Source organism: Panthera onca, chromosome B4 (genome assembly GCF_046562875.1).
Source record: "Panthera onca isolate mPanOnc1 chromosome B4, mPanOnc1 haplotype 2, whole genome shotgun sequence".
Lineage (NCBI taxonomy): Eukaryota > Metazoa > Chordata > Mammalia > Carnivora > Felidae > Panthera > Panthera onca.
In genome coordinates, this window is record NC_138345.1 from 13,681,278 (window position 1) to 13,695,790 (window position 14,513).

Below are 14,513 nucleotides of genomic sequence, written 5' to 3' on the forward strand. Positions count from 1 at the left end.
ACAGTGTGGTGCCCGCTTGAGATTCTCTCTCTTCCTCCCTCTCTGCCCCTCCCCCACTCGCTCTCTATCTCTCTCAAAATAAATAAACTTAAAAAAAAAAGTAATAAACTTCTATCTTCTTTTAAAAAACGCCAGTGAGGGGCGCCTGGGTGGCTCAGTCGGTTAAGGGGCCGACTTCGGCTCAGGTCATGATCTCACGGTCCATGAGTTCGAGCCCTGCATCGGGCTCTGTGCTGACAGCTCAGAGCCTGGAGCCTGTTTCCAATTCTGTGTCTCCCTCTCTCTGACCGTCCCCCGTTCATACTCTGTCTCTCTCTGTCTCAAAAATAAATAAACGTTAAAAAAAAAAAAAAAAAAGCCAGTGAATCGGATGGTATATGATATCTCAATAAATTGTATGGTATATTACGTCTCAATAAAGCTATTATTAAACTAAAAAAAAAAAGGAAATAGAAAACACCTGATGTAGCCTGGCCCCCGGTCACCACTGTCCAGTGTACTGTCCTATTTGGGCAGAGCTGTGGACACACCGGCTCGCTATCAGAAGTCTACCATCATTCGCTCTGGTGGCCCCTTTAAAGCACGGTCCTGTGCTGAGTGCTGGAGACACAATACGCAAAGCCACAGCGCACAAGACGACCAGAGTGGGACGGCGAGACTCTGCTCAACGAGAGCTGCCTGCTGTCCCGTGCCCAGTTTTGAGAAAGCCTCTCACCCACAGGAGTGGCGAGGCAGTGAGGCAATTAGAGGAGTCTCGGAAAAGTGACAGTCAACCGAGTTGTTAGGAACCTTCAGGCTTTCCTTCTTCCCTCCTTTCAGCCCGAGAAAGGAAACAAATCTTGGTGACTTCTAAGTGTCATAGGGTCGTCCCTCGGGCAACAATTCAATGAGGACTACTTTCCAGGCCCCATCTCCTCCAGAGAGGAAATGTGAAAAGTCAGCCCCTGCCTGGTGGTAGTCACACAACAGACACCCTATAGAGTTCCACGTGTGAACAAAGCAGTTATACCCAGACCATGGAATGAATATTAATTAGAGTTGTCACAAAAGAGGAAAATACCTCCCAGCCCCAGGAATAATTTGAAGTAAAAAAAAAAATAAATAAAAGTGTGGTGTCTGGGTGGCCCAGTCAGTTAAGTGCCAACTTTTTTTTTTTTTTTTAATTGTTTTAATGTTTATTTATTTTTTGAGAGAGAGACAGAGAGCAAGTGGGGCAGGGTAGAAAGAGAGAGGCAGAGAGAGAATCCCAAGCAGGCTCCGCATTTTCAGCACAGAGCCCGATGCAGGGCTTGAACCCATGAATCTAGAGACCATGACCTGAGCTGAAACCAAGAGTCAAACACTTAACCAACTGAGCCACCCAGGCGCCCCAAAGTGTTGACTCTTGATTTCAGTTCGGGTCATGATCTTGTAGTTTGTGGGACTGAGTACCGCGTTGGGCTCGGTGACAGAGTGGGTGCCTACTTGGGATTCTGTCTCTCTCTCTGCCTCCCCCACATGCATGTCAATAAACAAATAAACAGTACATCTGCAGTCGTGCTTATTATTAAAACAATACATTCACAACACAAAAGTACCTGCTTCTAAATTTAAGGACAAAGAAATACATTAGATCCACCTGGACAGGGTCTCTTTCTTAAATAACAAAATGAGTCAAAAAAAAAAAAAAATCAAACTATACATAAATTTGCTACAAAAGCATTAAGCACCATTTTATATCCTGAATATTATGATCAACTTAATAAACGTGACCATGACATCACGTAGAGATACCAACAGCTGGAGTCTTCACCATTAGCAGGTACTACTAGAAAGGAGCGAATCAGACACAAGTCATGTCCAAACCTTTGGATGGAGAAGATAAAGAGATCACAGATTTTTCCCCCTACAAACTCTTTCAATTGCTGTAATTTTTACTTACAGTTAAATGAACATTCAAAATCACAGAAGAAGATAATCATTTTAGCACTCAATAATAATTTTTTTAAATTGTATTTAATCTATACTTACCTCACCTGATGCTTCATCGACTAACGATATCTGGGTAGGAGTTTCAATTTCAATTGATATCTATTAAAATGAGAGAACACACAGACATCATACTAAGTATTTTCACAGTGTTTCACGGCTTTTTGACATCTCAAACACAAAAACGGGACAAAGAGAAGTTCCTAAGCCTCTCTGCATAACAATTTCTGATTTATTTCACTATGCGAAACATTTTAATGGCTTGGAAACGACAGAGCTAAAGCACTGCCTTTCTCATGGCTCACAGGGCAACATGGATTAAATGCCTTATAAACTTAAATATCCTTTGACGCAGCAATTCTATTTCCATGAATTCAACTCTTCTCACTGTGCTGACAGCTCAGAGCCTGGAGCCTGTGTCTCTCTGTCTCCCCCTCTCTCTGCCTCTTCTCCACTCTCTCTCTCTCTGTCTCTCAAAAATAAGTAAACATTGAAAATAAAAATTTTTTAGAGAATTCAACTGTTCTCCCTGCACCTCCCCATCCCTAAACTCCTGTTCCCCACTCCCTATGAACTTGAGTCTTTGTAAAACATGTGGTCATATGTTCTACATGCTTAGGTTTTGTGCTGCCGAACTCAGCCTGGGGCCAGCCCCAAGTCAGTCCATGAGGTATTGGCCTAATCCACAGAGCAGAGGGCTCCACGGTGCCCTTGCACAATTTACTAGAACAGCAACTAGCACGAGAGGCATTCAGTAAGAAGCTGACAGATGAATTAACATAATTTTTCATAAAACTTACAGTGATGGAGATTTGGATGTTAATGTTTGCATTCTGGAATAAACACGCTGCATCCACAATGCACTGTCGTCTACTACTGTTAGGTTCAGGTAGCTATTACCTTAGGATGCTCACATGGTCATATATCAAATGGCCTTTCTCCCCCATGCACTATCATTATCAGTTTTGCCGGCAAGGTAAGCAGCTTCTCTATTATATCCTATAAAAACTCATCTAGTATGGGGACTGTCTGTCCTTTGAACATTTGGCAAAATGCACCTATAAAACCATCTGGACCTGGGGCTTTTTTGAAGTGATCTTTGTAAGTTGTTTTAATTTCTTCAATATTTATTCAAGTTCTCCACTTTTCTTGCCTCAATTTGGTATTTTCCTGCTTATCTAGATTTTTATCCACTTTGTCTAAACTACCATACTGTCATTAATTTTCAAAAACTGCATTACTGCTATTAATAGTTATTTTCCTTTTTATCATTCCATATCTGTATATGCATCTTCTTTTTTTAAATCAATCTTGGCGGAAATATCTCTCTATTCCTCTAAGGATGAGCGTTTACTTTTGTTAAACTTCCTTTTATTTTCTGTGGTTGTTGTCAGTCTCTGTATCGCTAACTTGTCCTTTTATCTTTACTATTTCCTTCTTCCACATATCCCTAGATTTGCTTTGTTGCTCCTTTTCCTTCTTATTGAGTTGAAGTCCTATTCCATTTAATTCTATCTAGTCTTTGTTTTCTCGGAAATGTACTTAACCCTATCAATTTCCCTTCAAGCACTAATTCAGCAGTGTTCCACACACTTTGATGTGTCGTGTTCTCGCTGTCCATCAGTTCGAAGTATTGGATGTTTTTCTTTACAATTTCCTCTTGAACCTAATGGTTGTTTATTGTACGCATTTAGTTCTCATGTGTGTGGGATGATTTCAGCTCTCCTTTTTATCCGTGACTCCCAGCATCACTGCATTGTGGTCAGAGCACAGATCGCTAGGACTTCTTACTTCTTTGGGGACACAGGATGTGGTCAGTTGTTGTAAATGTTCCACGTACACCAAAGATCTTGTTTTCCCTTTGGGTGTAAAGCTATGGATTGCTATTAGTTCCCATTCATCGTGTCCTTCGAATCTTGTGTCTTCCTGCCTCCTTCATCTCCAGTCTCTCGGAGCGGCGTGGGAAGTGCTCCAGCTACAACAGTGGGGCCGCCTGGTCTTCCCCAGATTGGGAGGCGGCCCTTGTACCACATCGACTCAGCTGAGTGGGAACTGTCCTAGAAGTCCCTTCCATGTGCGCCTCCAGCTTGGGGCTGGCCCCGACAAACCTCCGCGTGAGATCTGGAAGGCCAAAGAGAAGCAGCGACCATTTCTTCGTGCTCTGAAGCTGCCAGAAGTTCTACTCAGCTCATGCACGCTGAGGATCTGACGGCTCGACCCGCAGACGCAGGGCAGGACCGCGGCAACCCCCGCCTTCGGCTGCATATCCTCCGCTTCTTGGGGGGCCCGGGTCAGGAGTGTGCAACTCGGCGGCAATAGGGGCGGCTACACTACAGGGCTGGGAGGAGTGGAAGACGGACGGGGGTTCCAGTTTGTCTTTGTAGGTTCCAGCGTCTCTCCGCTCTTCATTGCTTGCTCAGCTCCCCTTCCCCACAGCTGGCAGGGGTGAACCACAACAACCCCAGGCTTAATACTCAGGCCAAGGTTACAGCCTTGCTGTTGTGTCCCCCTGCGGAGTGGGGACGGACCCCACCCTAGCTACCATCAGAGGTGGAGGCTGAAGATGCCACGCCTGCACCAAGAGTGTGTGAACATACTTTTTGGGGAGACGAGGGCAGCGCCCCAGCTGGGAGGAAGTGGCTCTTGTGGCTGAGAGGGGATAGGAGTGAGTGGCCCTGCTTTTACTGGGGTTAGCGGGTGTGCGGGGCTTGCGTGGTTTCAACTTCAGGTCAGTGCGGAGGGAGGGGCAGGCTTTCATCAGCCTGCGTGGGGCAGACGTGGAAAGAGGATGTGAGAGTTGAGAGCTGTCAACAGACAAACATCAAACAGACTCGCTGACATCTGTTCAGACTTCTCTGCGAGCTCCCACAATTATTTAAGGCTTAATCCATACAGTGAACCCTAGCTGCACTCCCCCTCTACGGTTCTCTCTCTCAGATCGAGCCCCGGGTGATCAGTTATGACTTTATCCACTTTAAGGCTATTTTGTCAATTGCATGTAAGCTCACGTCTTCCTGGTCCATTGCTCCTTGCGACAGCAAATAACATCCCCCTTGAAACTTAAGGTCTTTTTTTGCCTTCGATTCTATTTGGTATGATATACAAATTGCCACCCTGGCATTTTTAGTTTCTAATTGTTTAGCACATCTTTTCTTTTCTTTTTTTCCATTTCAACCTGCATTTATCTTTTTGGTTTATCTAAGTCTCTTGTAGACTAACACTGATGGATCTTGCCTATTTTTGTGAAACCAAACTGAGAAAACTGTATTTTGAGCAAGAATTGAAGACATATTTACAGTAATTACTGTTATAACAGAACTTTTCCTGTCATCTTCACATTTTCCACATACCATTGTTTTGCTTCCCCCCTTTACTATCGACCTTCCATTGGACAGATCCAATTTACCCTGTCAGATTCAAAGTTGCCCGTCCTATTTTCACTCCAGTCATCGTCCCTTATGATAACCCACAAACTATGTTCATTTTTCCTAAACCATGCCATGACCTACATAAAAGGATTTATCAATTGCGTCAGTAAACATTTTATACTTTGAAGTATTAAAATACAACTCAGCAAGGGGCACCTGGTTGGTTCAGTCGGTTAGGCATCTGACTTCAACTCACATCATGATCTAATGTCTTGTGAGTTCCAGCCCTGTGTCAGGCTCTATGCTGACAGCTCAGAGCCTGGAACCTGCTTTGGATTCTGTGTCTCCTTCTCTCTCTGATCTTACCCCACTCGCACTCTGTCTCTCTTTCTCTCTCAAGAATAAATAAACATTTAAAAAAATTTGTTTAATAAATAAATAAAATACAACTTAGCAAGAGTTAATGAGACTAAACCAATAAAACTAAGACCCCAGATCAAACCGTTCAGAGATAAGAAAAACAAATCTGCAACAATAAAATGTCGACCTCTTCTAAACTGATGAATTACTAAGACTAAACATCAATATTGTAATAAATGCGGATAAATGTAGTGTAGGAGGAACTGCGCTGTGAATAATCCCAACATGTTGTTCAATCTACCTTGAAAAATATTTCCCACTTGAGAAAAGGAATTAGGGCCATTTGAAAAATGAAACTTACAATTCGTTTCTCCCAAAATCTGTACCTCGGGTTAGTTAACAACAACTCTTTAGTAACAGGTGAACAGTATAAATAAACCTTCAAGCTGAAAGGAAGAAATTTAGAAAAACTGTTTCAGTACAATCCAAAAGGAACCATCTGGGTAACCAGAAAATACATTTCATCATATTATCAGTTATCTCCAATCATTCAGAAACTAAGCTGGCTTAAAAAGCATCAGAGCAGGGGCACCTGGGGGGTTTAGTTGGCTAAGCGTCCAACTCTTGATTTCAGCTCAGGTCATGATCCCACAGTTCCAAGAGTTCAAGCCCCACAATGGACTCTGTGCTGACAGCACAGACCCTCCTTGGGATTCTGTCTCCCTCTCTCTTTGCCCCTCCACTGCTTTCTCTCTCTCTCAAAAATAAACAAATAAACTTAAAAAAAAAAAAAGCATCAGAATAATTCCCAACATCCCACCAACTGTGACTATCTCAGTCCCATCACAGCTGCAAAAGGGGCACCTGGCCAACTCAGTGGGCAGAGCATGTGACTCGATCTCAGGGTTATAAGTTAGAGACCCATGTCTGGTGCAGAGAATATTTAAAAATAAAAATCTTAGGGGCACTTGGGTGGCTCAGTCGGTTAAGCATCCGACTTCAGCTCAGGTCATGATCTCACGGTCCGTGGGTTTGAGCCCCACGTCGGGCTCTGTGCTGACAGTTCTTTTTTTTTTTTTTTTTCAATATACGAAGTTTATTGTCAAATTGGTTTCCATACAACACCCAGTGCTCATCCCAAAAGGTGCCCTCCTCAATACCCATCACCCACCCCCCCTCCCTCCCACCGCCATCAACCCTCAGTTTGTTCTGTTTTTAAGAGTCTCTTATGCTTTGGCTCTCTTCCACTCTAACCTCTTTTTTTTTTCCTTCCCCTCCCCCATGGGTTTCTGTTAAGTTTCTCAGGATCCACATAAGAGTGAAACCATATGGTATCTGTCTTTCTCTGTATGGCTTATTTCACTTAGCATAACGCTCTCCAGTTCTATCCACGTTGCTACAAAGGGCCAGATTTCATTCTTTCTCATTGCCACGTAGTACTCCATTGTGTATATAAACCACCATTTCTTTATCCATTCATCAGTTGATGGACATTTAGGCTCTTTCCATAATTTGGCTATTGCTGAGAGTGCTGCTACAAACATTGGGGTATGAGTGCCCCTATGCATCAGTACTCCTGTATCCCTTGGGTAAATTCCTAGCAGTGCTATTGCTGGGTCATAGGGTAGGTCTATTTTTAATTTTTTGAGGAACCTCCACACTGTTTTCCAGAGTGGCTGCACCAATTTGCATTCCCACCAACAGTGCAAGAGGGTTCCCGTTTCTCCACATCCTCGCCAGCATCTATAGTCTCCCGATTTGTTCATTTTGGCCACTCTGACTGGCGTGAGGTGATATCTGAGTGTGGTTTTGATTTGTATTTCCCTGATGAGGAGCGACGTTGAGCATCTTTTCATGTGCCTGTTGGCCATCTGGACGTCTTCTTTAGAGAAGTGTCTATTCATGTTTTCTGCCCATTTCTTCACTGGGTTATTTGTTTTTCGGGTGTGGAGTTTGGTGAGCTCTTTATAGATTTTGGATACTAGCCCTTTGTCCGATATGTGTGCTGACAGTTCTGAGCCTGCTTCAGATTCTGTGTCTTGCTTTCTCTCTGCCCCTCCCCCACTCGTGCTCTGTCTCTCTCCCTCCCTCTCTCAAAAATAAACAAACATTAAAAACAATTTTTTTTTAATAACAAAATAAGGGATGCCTGGGTGGCTCAGTCTGTTAAGCATCCGACTTCAGCTTAGATCATGATCTCACAGTCTGTGGGTTCAAGCCTCACGTCAGGCTCTGTACTGACAGCTCAGAGCCTGGAGCCTGCTTTGGATTCTGCATCTCCCTCTCTCTCTGCTATTCCCCCACTTACATGCTGTCTCTCTCTCTCTCTAAACTAAACATTAATAAATAAATAGAATAATAATAAAATAAAATAAAAATCTTTAAAAGAAAAAGTGCACAGACTTCAAGCTGTATTACAAAGCAGTAATCATCAAGACAGTATGGTACTGGCACAAGAACAGACACTCAGGTCAATGGAATAGAGAACCCAGAAATGGACCCACAAACGTATGATCAACTAATCTTTGACCAAGCAGGAAAGAATATCCAGTGGAATAAAGACAGTCTCTTCAGCAAGTGGTGCTGGGAAAACTGGACAGCGACTTGCAGAATAATGAATCTGGACCACTTTCTTACACCATACACAAAAATACACTCAAAATTGGAAGAAAGACCTCAATGTAAGACAGGAAGCCATCAAAATCCTCAAGGAGAAAGCAGGCAAAAACCTCTTTGACCTTGGCCACAGCAACTTCTGACTCAACACATCTCCAGAGGCAAGGAAAACAAAAGTAAAAATGAACTATTGGGACCTCATCAAAATAAAAATCTTCTGCACAGCAAAGGAAACAATCACCAAAACTAAAAGGCAACTGACAGAATGGGAGAAGATATTTGCAAATGACATAACAGATAAAGGGTTGGTATCCAAAATCTATAAAGAACTTATCAAACTCAACACCCCAAAAACAAATAATCCAGTGAAGGAATGGGCAAAAGACATGAATAGACATTTCTCCAAAGAAGACATCCAGATGGCCAACTGACGCATGAAAAAATGCTCCACAGCACTCATCATCAGGGAAATACAAATCAAAACCACAATGAGATACCACCTCACACCTGTCAGAATGGCTAACATTCACGACTCAGGCAACAACAGAGGTTGGCGAGGATGCGGAGAAAGAGGATCTCTTTTGCACTACTGGTGGGAACACAAGCTGGTGCAGCCACTCTGGAAAACAGTATGGAGGTTCCTCAAAAAATTAAAAATAGAACTACCGTACAACCCAGCAATTGCACTACTAGGTATTTATCCAAGGGATACAGGGATGTTGTTTCAAAGGGGCACACGCACACCCATGTTTATAGCAGCACTATCAACAATAGCCAAAGTATGGAAAGAGCCCAAATGTCCATCCAGGGATGAATGGATAAAGAAAATGTGGTATATATATACAATGGAGTATTACTCAGCATTCAAAAAGAATGAAATCTTGCCATTTGCAACTACATGGATGGAACTGGAGGGTATTATGCTAAGCGAAATTAGTCAGTCAGAGAAAGACAAATATCATATGACTTCACTCATATGAGGACTTTAAGACACAGAACAGATGAACACAAGCGAAAGGAAGCAAAAATAACATAAAAACAGGGAGGAGGACAAAACAGACTCTTAAATATGGAGAACAAACAGGGTTACTGGAGGGGTTGTTGCAGGGGGGATGGGCTAAATGGTTAAGGGGCACTAAGGAATCTACTCCTGAAATCATTGTTGCACTATATGCTAACTAACTTGGATGTAAGTTAAAAAAATAAAGTAAAAATAATAAAATAAAGTAAAATAAAATAAAACAAATGTGCATGGCCAAAGAATAAAAGACTATTCTTTTAAATTTTAATAAACATGAAACATCTTAATGAACACAAATGCATGAGAACTAAGATCCTTAACCCAGCATGCAAACACAAAGTAAATTAATTATGCATGCATTATGTACTTACTAAGTGAAATTCCTCCCAATTACCAAATGTACCAGTAGTCATCCCTAAATTAAACTATTTCAGAAGTTTAAAAAAAAAAAAGTGCAAAGGGACAACAGGGAGGCAGCAAATGAGAAACTACGGTGCCCTCCGACCTCTTCAAAAGCCGTTCCCCATCACTCTTCGGTGAAAGGTACATGATCAGATATGTCCGGCAAGATCCCATCAAATGAAGCTACCTCTCAAGAATGGAAACGGCTGTGGGGAACAGAAGGCTTCTGTGTTTAACTTCATATAAGCCTGTTTCTTAGTGAGCAAAAATCAGTTGCATAATAAACTTTAAAAATTCGAAAGCAAAGCTCAGAGGTGAAAAATATAGTCTGCGGTAGACCATATTTTCCAAAGATGGCCACACTAATACATATCTCAACCGTACATGGTCTTTTTTCCAAAATGGAAATCCCTCCACTGACAGGAGGGGTCTGTTTTAACCTCCCCTTCAACCTGTCTTTGTAACCGACAGAACGTGATGAAGGAAGGTTGCACAGACGTTGGAGGCTACGTCTTCTGGGCAACATGGCTACCTGCTAACTTTCCCTGGGCGCATACACTTTTTAAGCCCTAAGTCTCTCTTTAAGAAGTTCAGCTATCTTGAAACCACCATGCTGAAGATCTTTGCTAGTGACAGAGATGTCCCAAAGCCCCAGCTGCCTGGTTCTTCTCAGCCTGGGTGTCAGACATTGAATGAACAAGCCTCCGGATAATGGCAGCCCCCATAGGACACCCTGCCAGGCAGAAACCAGCAACCCCCACTGCACTCCGTCAGAGTTCCTGACCCACAGAATATATGATTAGTTGTTTGGGGTAATTCATTACGCAGCAATAGATAGCTAAGACACAGGCCATAAAATCAGGCAGATCTGGTTGAAATCCAGGTCCTGCCACTTACTGGCTGCATGACCTTGGGCAACTAATTTAATAATTTAATAGTCGTCACTATTATATCCGCAGCACCCAGTACAGTGCCTGACTCATCACAGGCACTCAAAGAAACTGCTAGACTAATAAATTCCCAGTGCCTGGAATCAACACACATTAGCTATCATTCTCAAGAAGGCAGACTACAGATACCAGTTCACAGAGAAGACTGACACCCACCGGTTCAGAAGTTAACAAGTCAACAAGGCCTTTTCCAAGACCTATCTTGAGATTTGTTATTGACATTTAGGCAATGCCTACAGGAAAATAATGTGGTAGTTTAGCTTTAAAATCCAAAAACAAGTGATTTTCTTCACAAGAGAACAACTAGTTATACACACAAGTGTACACACAGTCGGAGAAATAAAAATGAACACACTATTGCTGCACACCCAATAGCATGATGAATCCCACAAGTGTCATGTTAAGTGAAAGAAAACAAATAGAGGAGGAAATGATTCCATTTCCGAAAAGGTCAAAAACAGCCAAAGTTAAGCCCTGATGACAAAAAATCAGACTACAGGTTGCCTCTGGGAAAGGAGGACTGACTGGGAGGAGGGACGGAGCTCTGTTCTGGGACACTGGTCCTATTCTATTTCTTGACCCGAGTGGAAGCTTCACAAGTGTGTTCACCTGTAAAAGTTCATCAGATTGTACCCTTATGGTGTAAGTACTTTTCTGCGTGGGAAGCTATAGCTCAATTAAGATGTTTACTTTAAAAAACACATACGGGGCACCTGGGTAGCTCAGTCAATTATGTGTCCAACTCTTGGCTTTAGCTCAGGTCAATAACTCTCGGTTTGTAAGTTCGAGCCCCACATCGGGCTGTACTGCTGCCAGCTCGGAGCCTGCTTGGGATCCTCTCTCCCCCTCTCTGTCTCTGCCCCTCCCCTGCACACCCATGCTCTCTCTCTCTCCCTCAAAATAAGGAAATAAATTTTAAAACACACACACACACACACACACACACACACACACACACACAAGTAGCAAAATAAATTACCTGCACTCCAACCTTCTTTTCAAGGTAGGGGCTCTTAATCCTTTCATGTGATCTAAAAACAAAAAAATCAAAAATCATAAGCACATTTTTTTGAGAGGATTCCTTAGACCAAGCAAACAGTTGGCTGCTCTTTTTAAGTTCCTTTTACGAGAAGATACACGAGAGGTCCACTTTTATAAGAGAACGGATTCAGATTCATGTGGGCCATTGGCTCTTTCTTCCGCAGCTGAAGAGGGCATCTGAACACAGGCCAGGAACCACTAAGAGCTGAGCATCTCTGGCCACCATGTAAATGGAGAACGATCTCCTGCATCTTAGGACTAAGTCTAAATCACTCCGAGTAGCCACAGAAGAATGAGTGACCCGCCTCTCACTTCAGAACTGCTTCCAAACTTGACATTCTTCTTTCATTTCAATCCAGTCATCCTTCGGGCCACATTATCTGTGACCCATTCCATTCTGGTCACTTAAGTTAGTCTGTCTGGAAATTCGAACTTGCTTCCACAGATTCCTCCAGGAACTCTTCCAGGCTTACGCCAGCATCAGAAGAGTTCCATTCCCTTCTCAGGGGTGTCTGGGTGGCTCAGTCAGTTAAGCGTCTGACTCTTGATTTCCCACAGTCATGACATCGAGCCCCACGTCGGGCTCTGCGCTGAGCGTGGAGTCTGCTTGGGATTCTCTCTCTTGCCCTCTCTCTCTACCCGCCTCAACTCACCCTCTCGTTCTTTCTCAAAATAAATAAATAAACTTTTAAAAAGGGAGAAAAAAAGAAGAATTTCATTCTCTTCTTAGCCTGCTGTGACTACTGGGCCGAAAGGTGGTGTATTTCCATTCACACAGGCCTGCTCCACAGCTGTCCAAATGAACAGATACAGAGAGACGGCCTTTAAAGAAAGATAACATTTAAACCAAACAGTACATTAAACATACAGTGCATTCTAATGCATTCTGAATCTGCAGCATGGGAAGGATTGCTAGATAGCAATGATCACACCTTCTCGATTTAGTTAATCAAACCAATCCCAATTATTCTAATTACCACCACGCACACACACACACACACCCTCATCAAATTACATGAACTCCGGAGAAAACAAGGCAGTCACCACACCCCACGTGGCAGACCTTGACAGGACATGTGCCTGCACAGGACGGTTCACCTGCCCCCTCGGAGGGTGAATGTCCTCAGATCACTCCTGGCCCCAGGCTTTTAGGGCCTATGGGGGCGTCCCAGGGCAGGACTTGCCGTTGGGATTTCCCAAGAATTTGTGCCATGGCCAAAAGAGGCTGAATCGGGACTCAGCTCCTTACTCCTCAACTAAATCAGCCGGCAGCACTCTATAGCTGTGCTCTATAGAAGGGGTTTTGTGTGACCTGTCATGCATTTCTGCCCAGAACCACACATACGCAATCGTGGGGGGCTTAGTTGGCTTGTGCTCTGCAACTGGCCTAGGGATCAGAACTGGCCTTTCTGTTCCTGATGCCAAGGTGGATTAACTTGCCTCACCTCCTTGAGGCAGACCAGATCTATCTGGAATAGGTCAGGGAGGACAGAGAAACATGCAGACGCCCAGGCTCCTGAGGTTGTGAGATACAATAAGAGAAACAGAAAAACCAGCTCACTCGGGACTAAGCGGAGATCACACACGGGTGGCGTATGTACTGCCCTGGCGGGAGAGCTAGTTGGAAGCCTCACCAGAGTGGAGAACGCTCCGCCCAGGAACCTCAACTGGGACTCCAACGAGGCTGTTCACCGAGGGCCTTCCCCAGCCAGAAGGTTGGATTTTTTGAGTACCCGATTTGATGTCTTAACTCTCCTCTGTTCTTCTCTATCCTTCTCTCCCTTTTGTGTTTACTATAAGTGTTTAATTCCATACATTCCTTTTGCTTATAAAAAGCTTTGCTCCAAGAACCAGAAAGTGCGACTATCGTGAATGACTATTATTCAAAACAAGCTGTGTTTTTTTGTTGTTGTTGTTGTTTTTTAATTTTTTTTTAACGTTTATTTATTTTTGACACAGAGAGAGACAGAGCATGAACAGGGGAGGGGCAGAGAGAGAGGGAGACACAGAATCTGAAACAGGCTCCAGGCTCTGAGCTGTCAGCACAGAGCCCGACGCGGGGCTTGAACTCACGGACCGTGAGATCGTGACCTGAGCCGAAGTCGGCCGCTTAACCAACTGAGCCACCCAGGCGCCCCCAAAACAAGCTGTTTTAATCAAGACGGCCGAGGACCACTCCAGCCCCCTTCCTAACTGGCAGCCTAGAGAACTGGGCCAGTTTACTTTGTGCTAGGCCTGCACCCAGGGTCTCCTCTCCCCTTTTCCTGGACCAGATTAAGTCATCACAAATTGTTCCCTAGAGGGGTCTTCTCCCACCCTGGCCCACTATTTCAGGCCGTGGGTCCCCTCTTGTCCTCCGCACCTTCCTGAGGCTTAGTAAAGCCCACCCTGAGCACAGCACTGGATGCCTGGTGGTCCACAAACAGGCATCGAGTGGTCTGTGGGATCTGATGTTGTATCAAATATGGGATGTTAATGTATCTATGTGATTTTTTTCTTCCAAAATCCATAGCATTTGTCAGATATTCTGTATTAGTCTGCTCAGATCGACACAACAAAATACCATAGACAAGGCGGCTTAAAGCACAGAAACTTCCTACAGCTCCGGAGGCTCAATTCCAAGGTTGGTTTCTGGGGAGACACTCCTCCTGGCTTGCCACCTTCTTGCTGTGTGCTCACACAACCTTTCCTCAGTGTGAGAGTGTGAGAGTGTGAGAGAGAGAGTGTGTGTGTGTGTGTGTGTGTGTGTGTGTGTGTGTAGAAAGAGAGAAACCTCTCTTCATGTTT

The 14,513-nt window shown here is 43.8% G+C and overlaps 1 protein-coding gene across 9 annotated transcripts in view; it reads right to left on the minus strand.

The window, feature by feature from the left end:
* The window catches only part of DCLRE1C (DNA cross-link repair 1C), a 67,651-nt gene that overhangs the window by 25,470 nt on the left and 27,668 nt on the right, over positions 1 to 14,513 (minus strand). For 5 of the 9 annotated variants that reach the window (XM_078450398.2, XM_078450401.2, XM_078450396.2 and 2 more), the window contains 2 exons: positions 11,665 to 11,716; positions 2,011 to 2,070 (listed from right to left, as the gene is read on the minus strand). In XM_078450398.2, coding sequence (XP_078306524.1) covers positions 2,011 to 2,070; positions 11,665 to 11,716 — 112 coding nt within the window. Of the gene's footprint in view, positions 1 to 2,010; positions 2,071 to 2,768; positions 4,693 to 6,057; positions 6,143 to 11,664; positions 11,717 to 14,513 lie in introns of those variants that run through there. The other 4 variants (XM_078450402.2, XM_078450399.2, XM_060659270.2 and 1 more) reach the window with 3 other exon arrangements.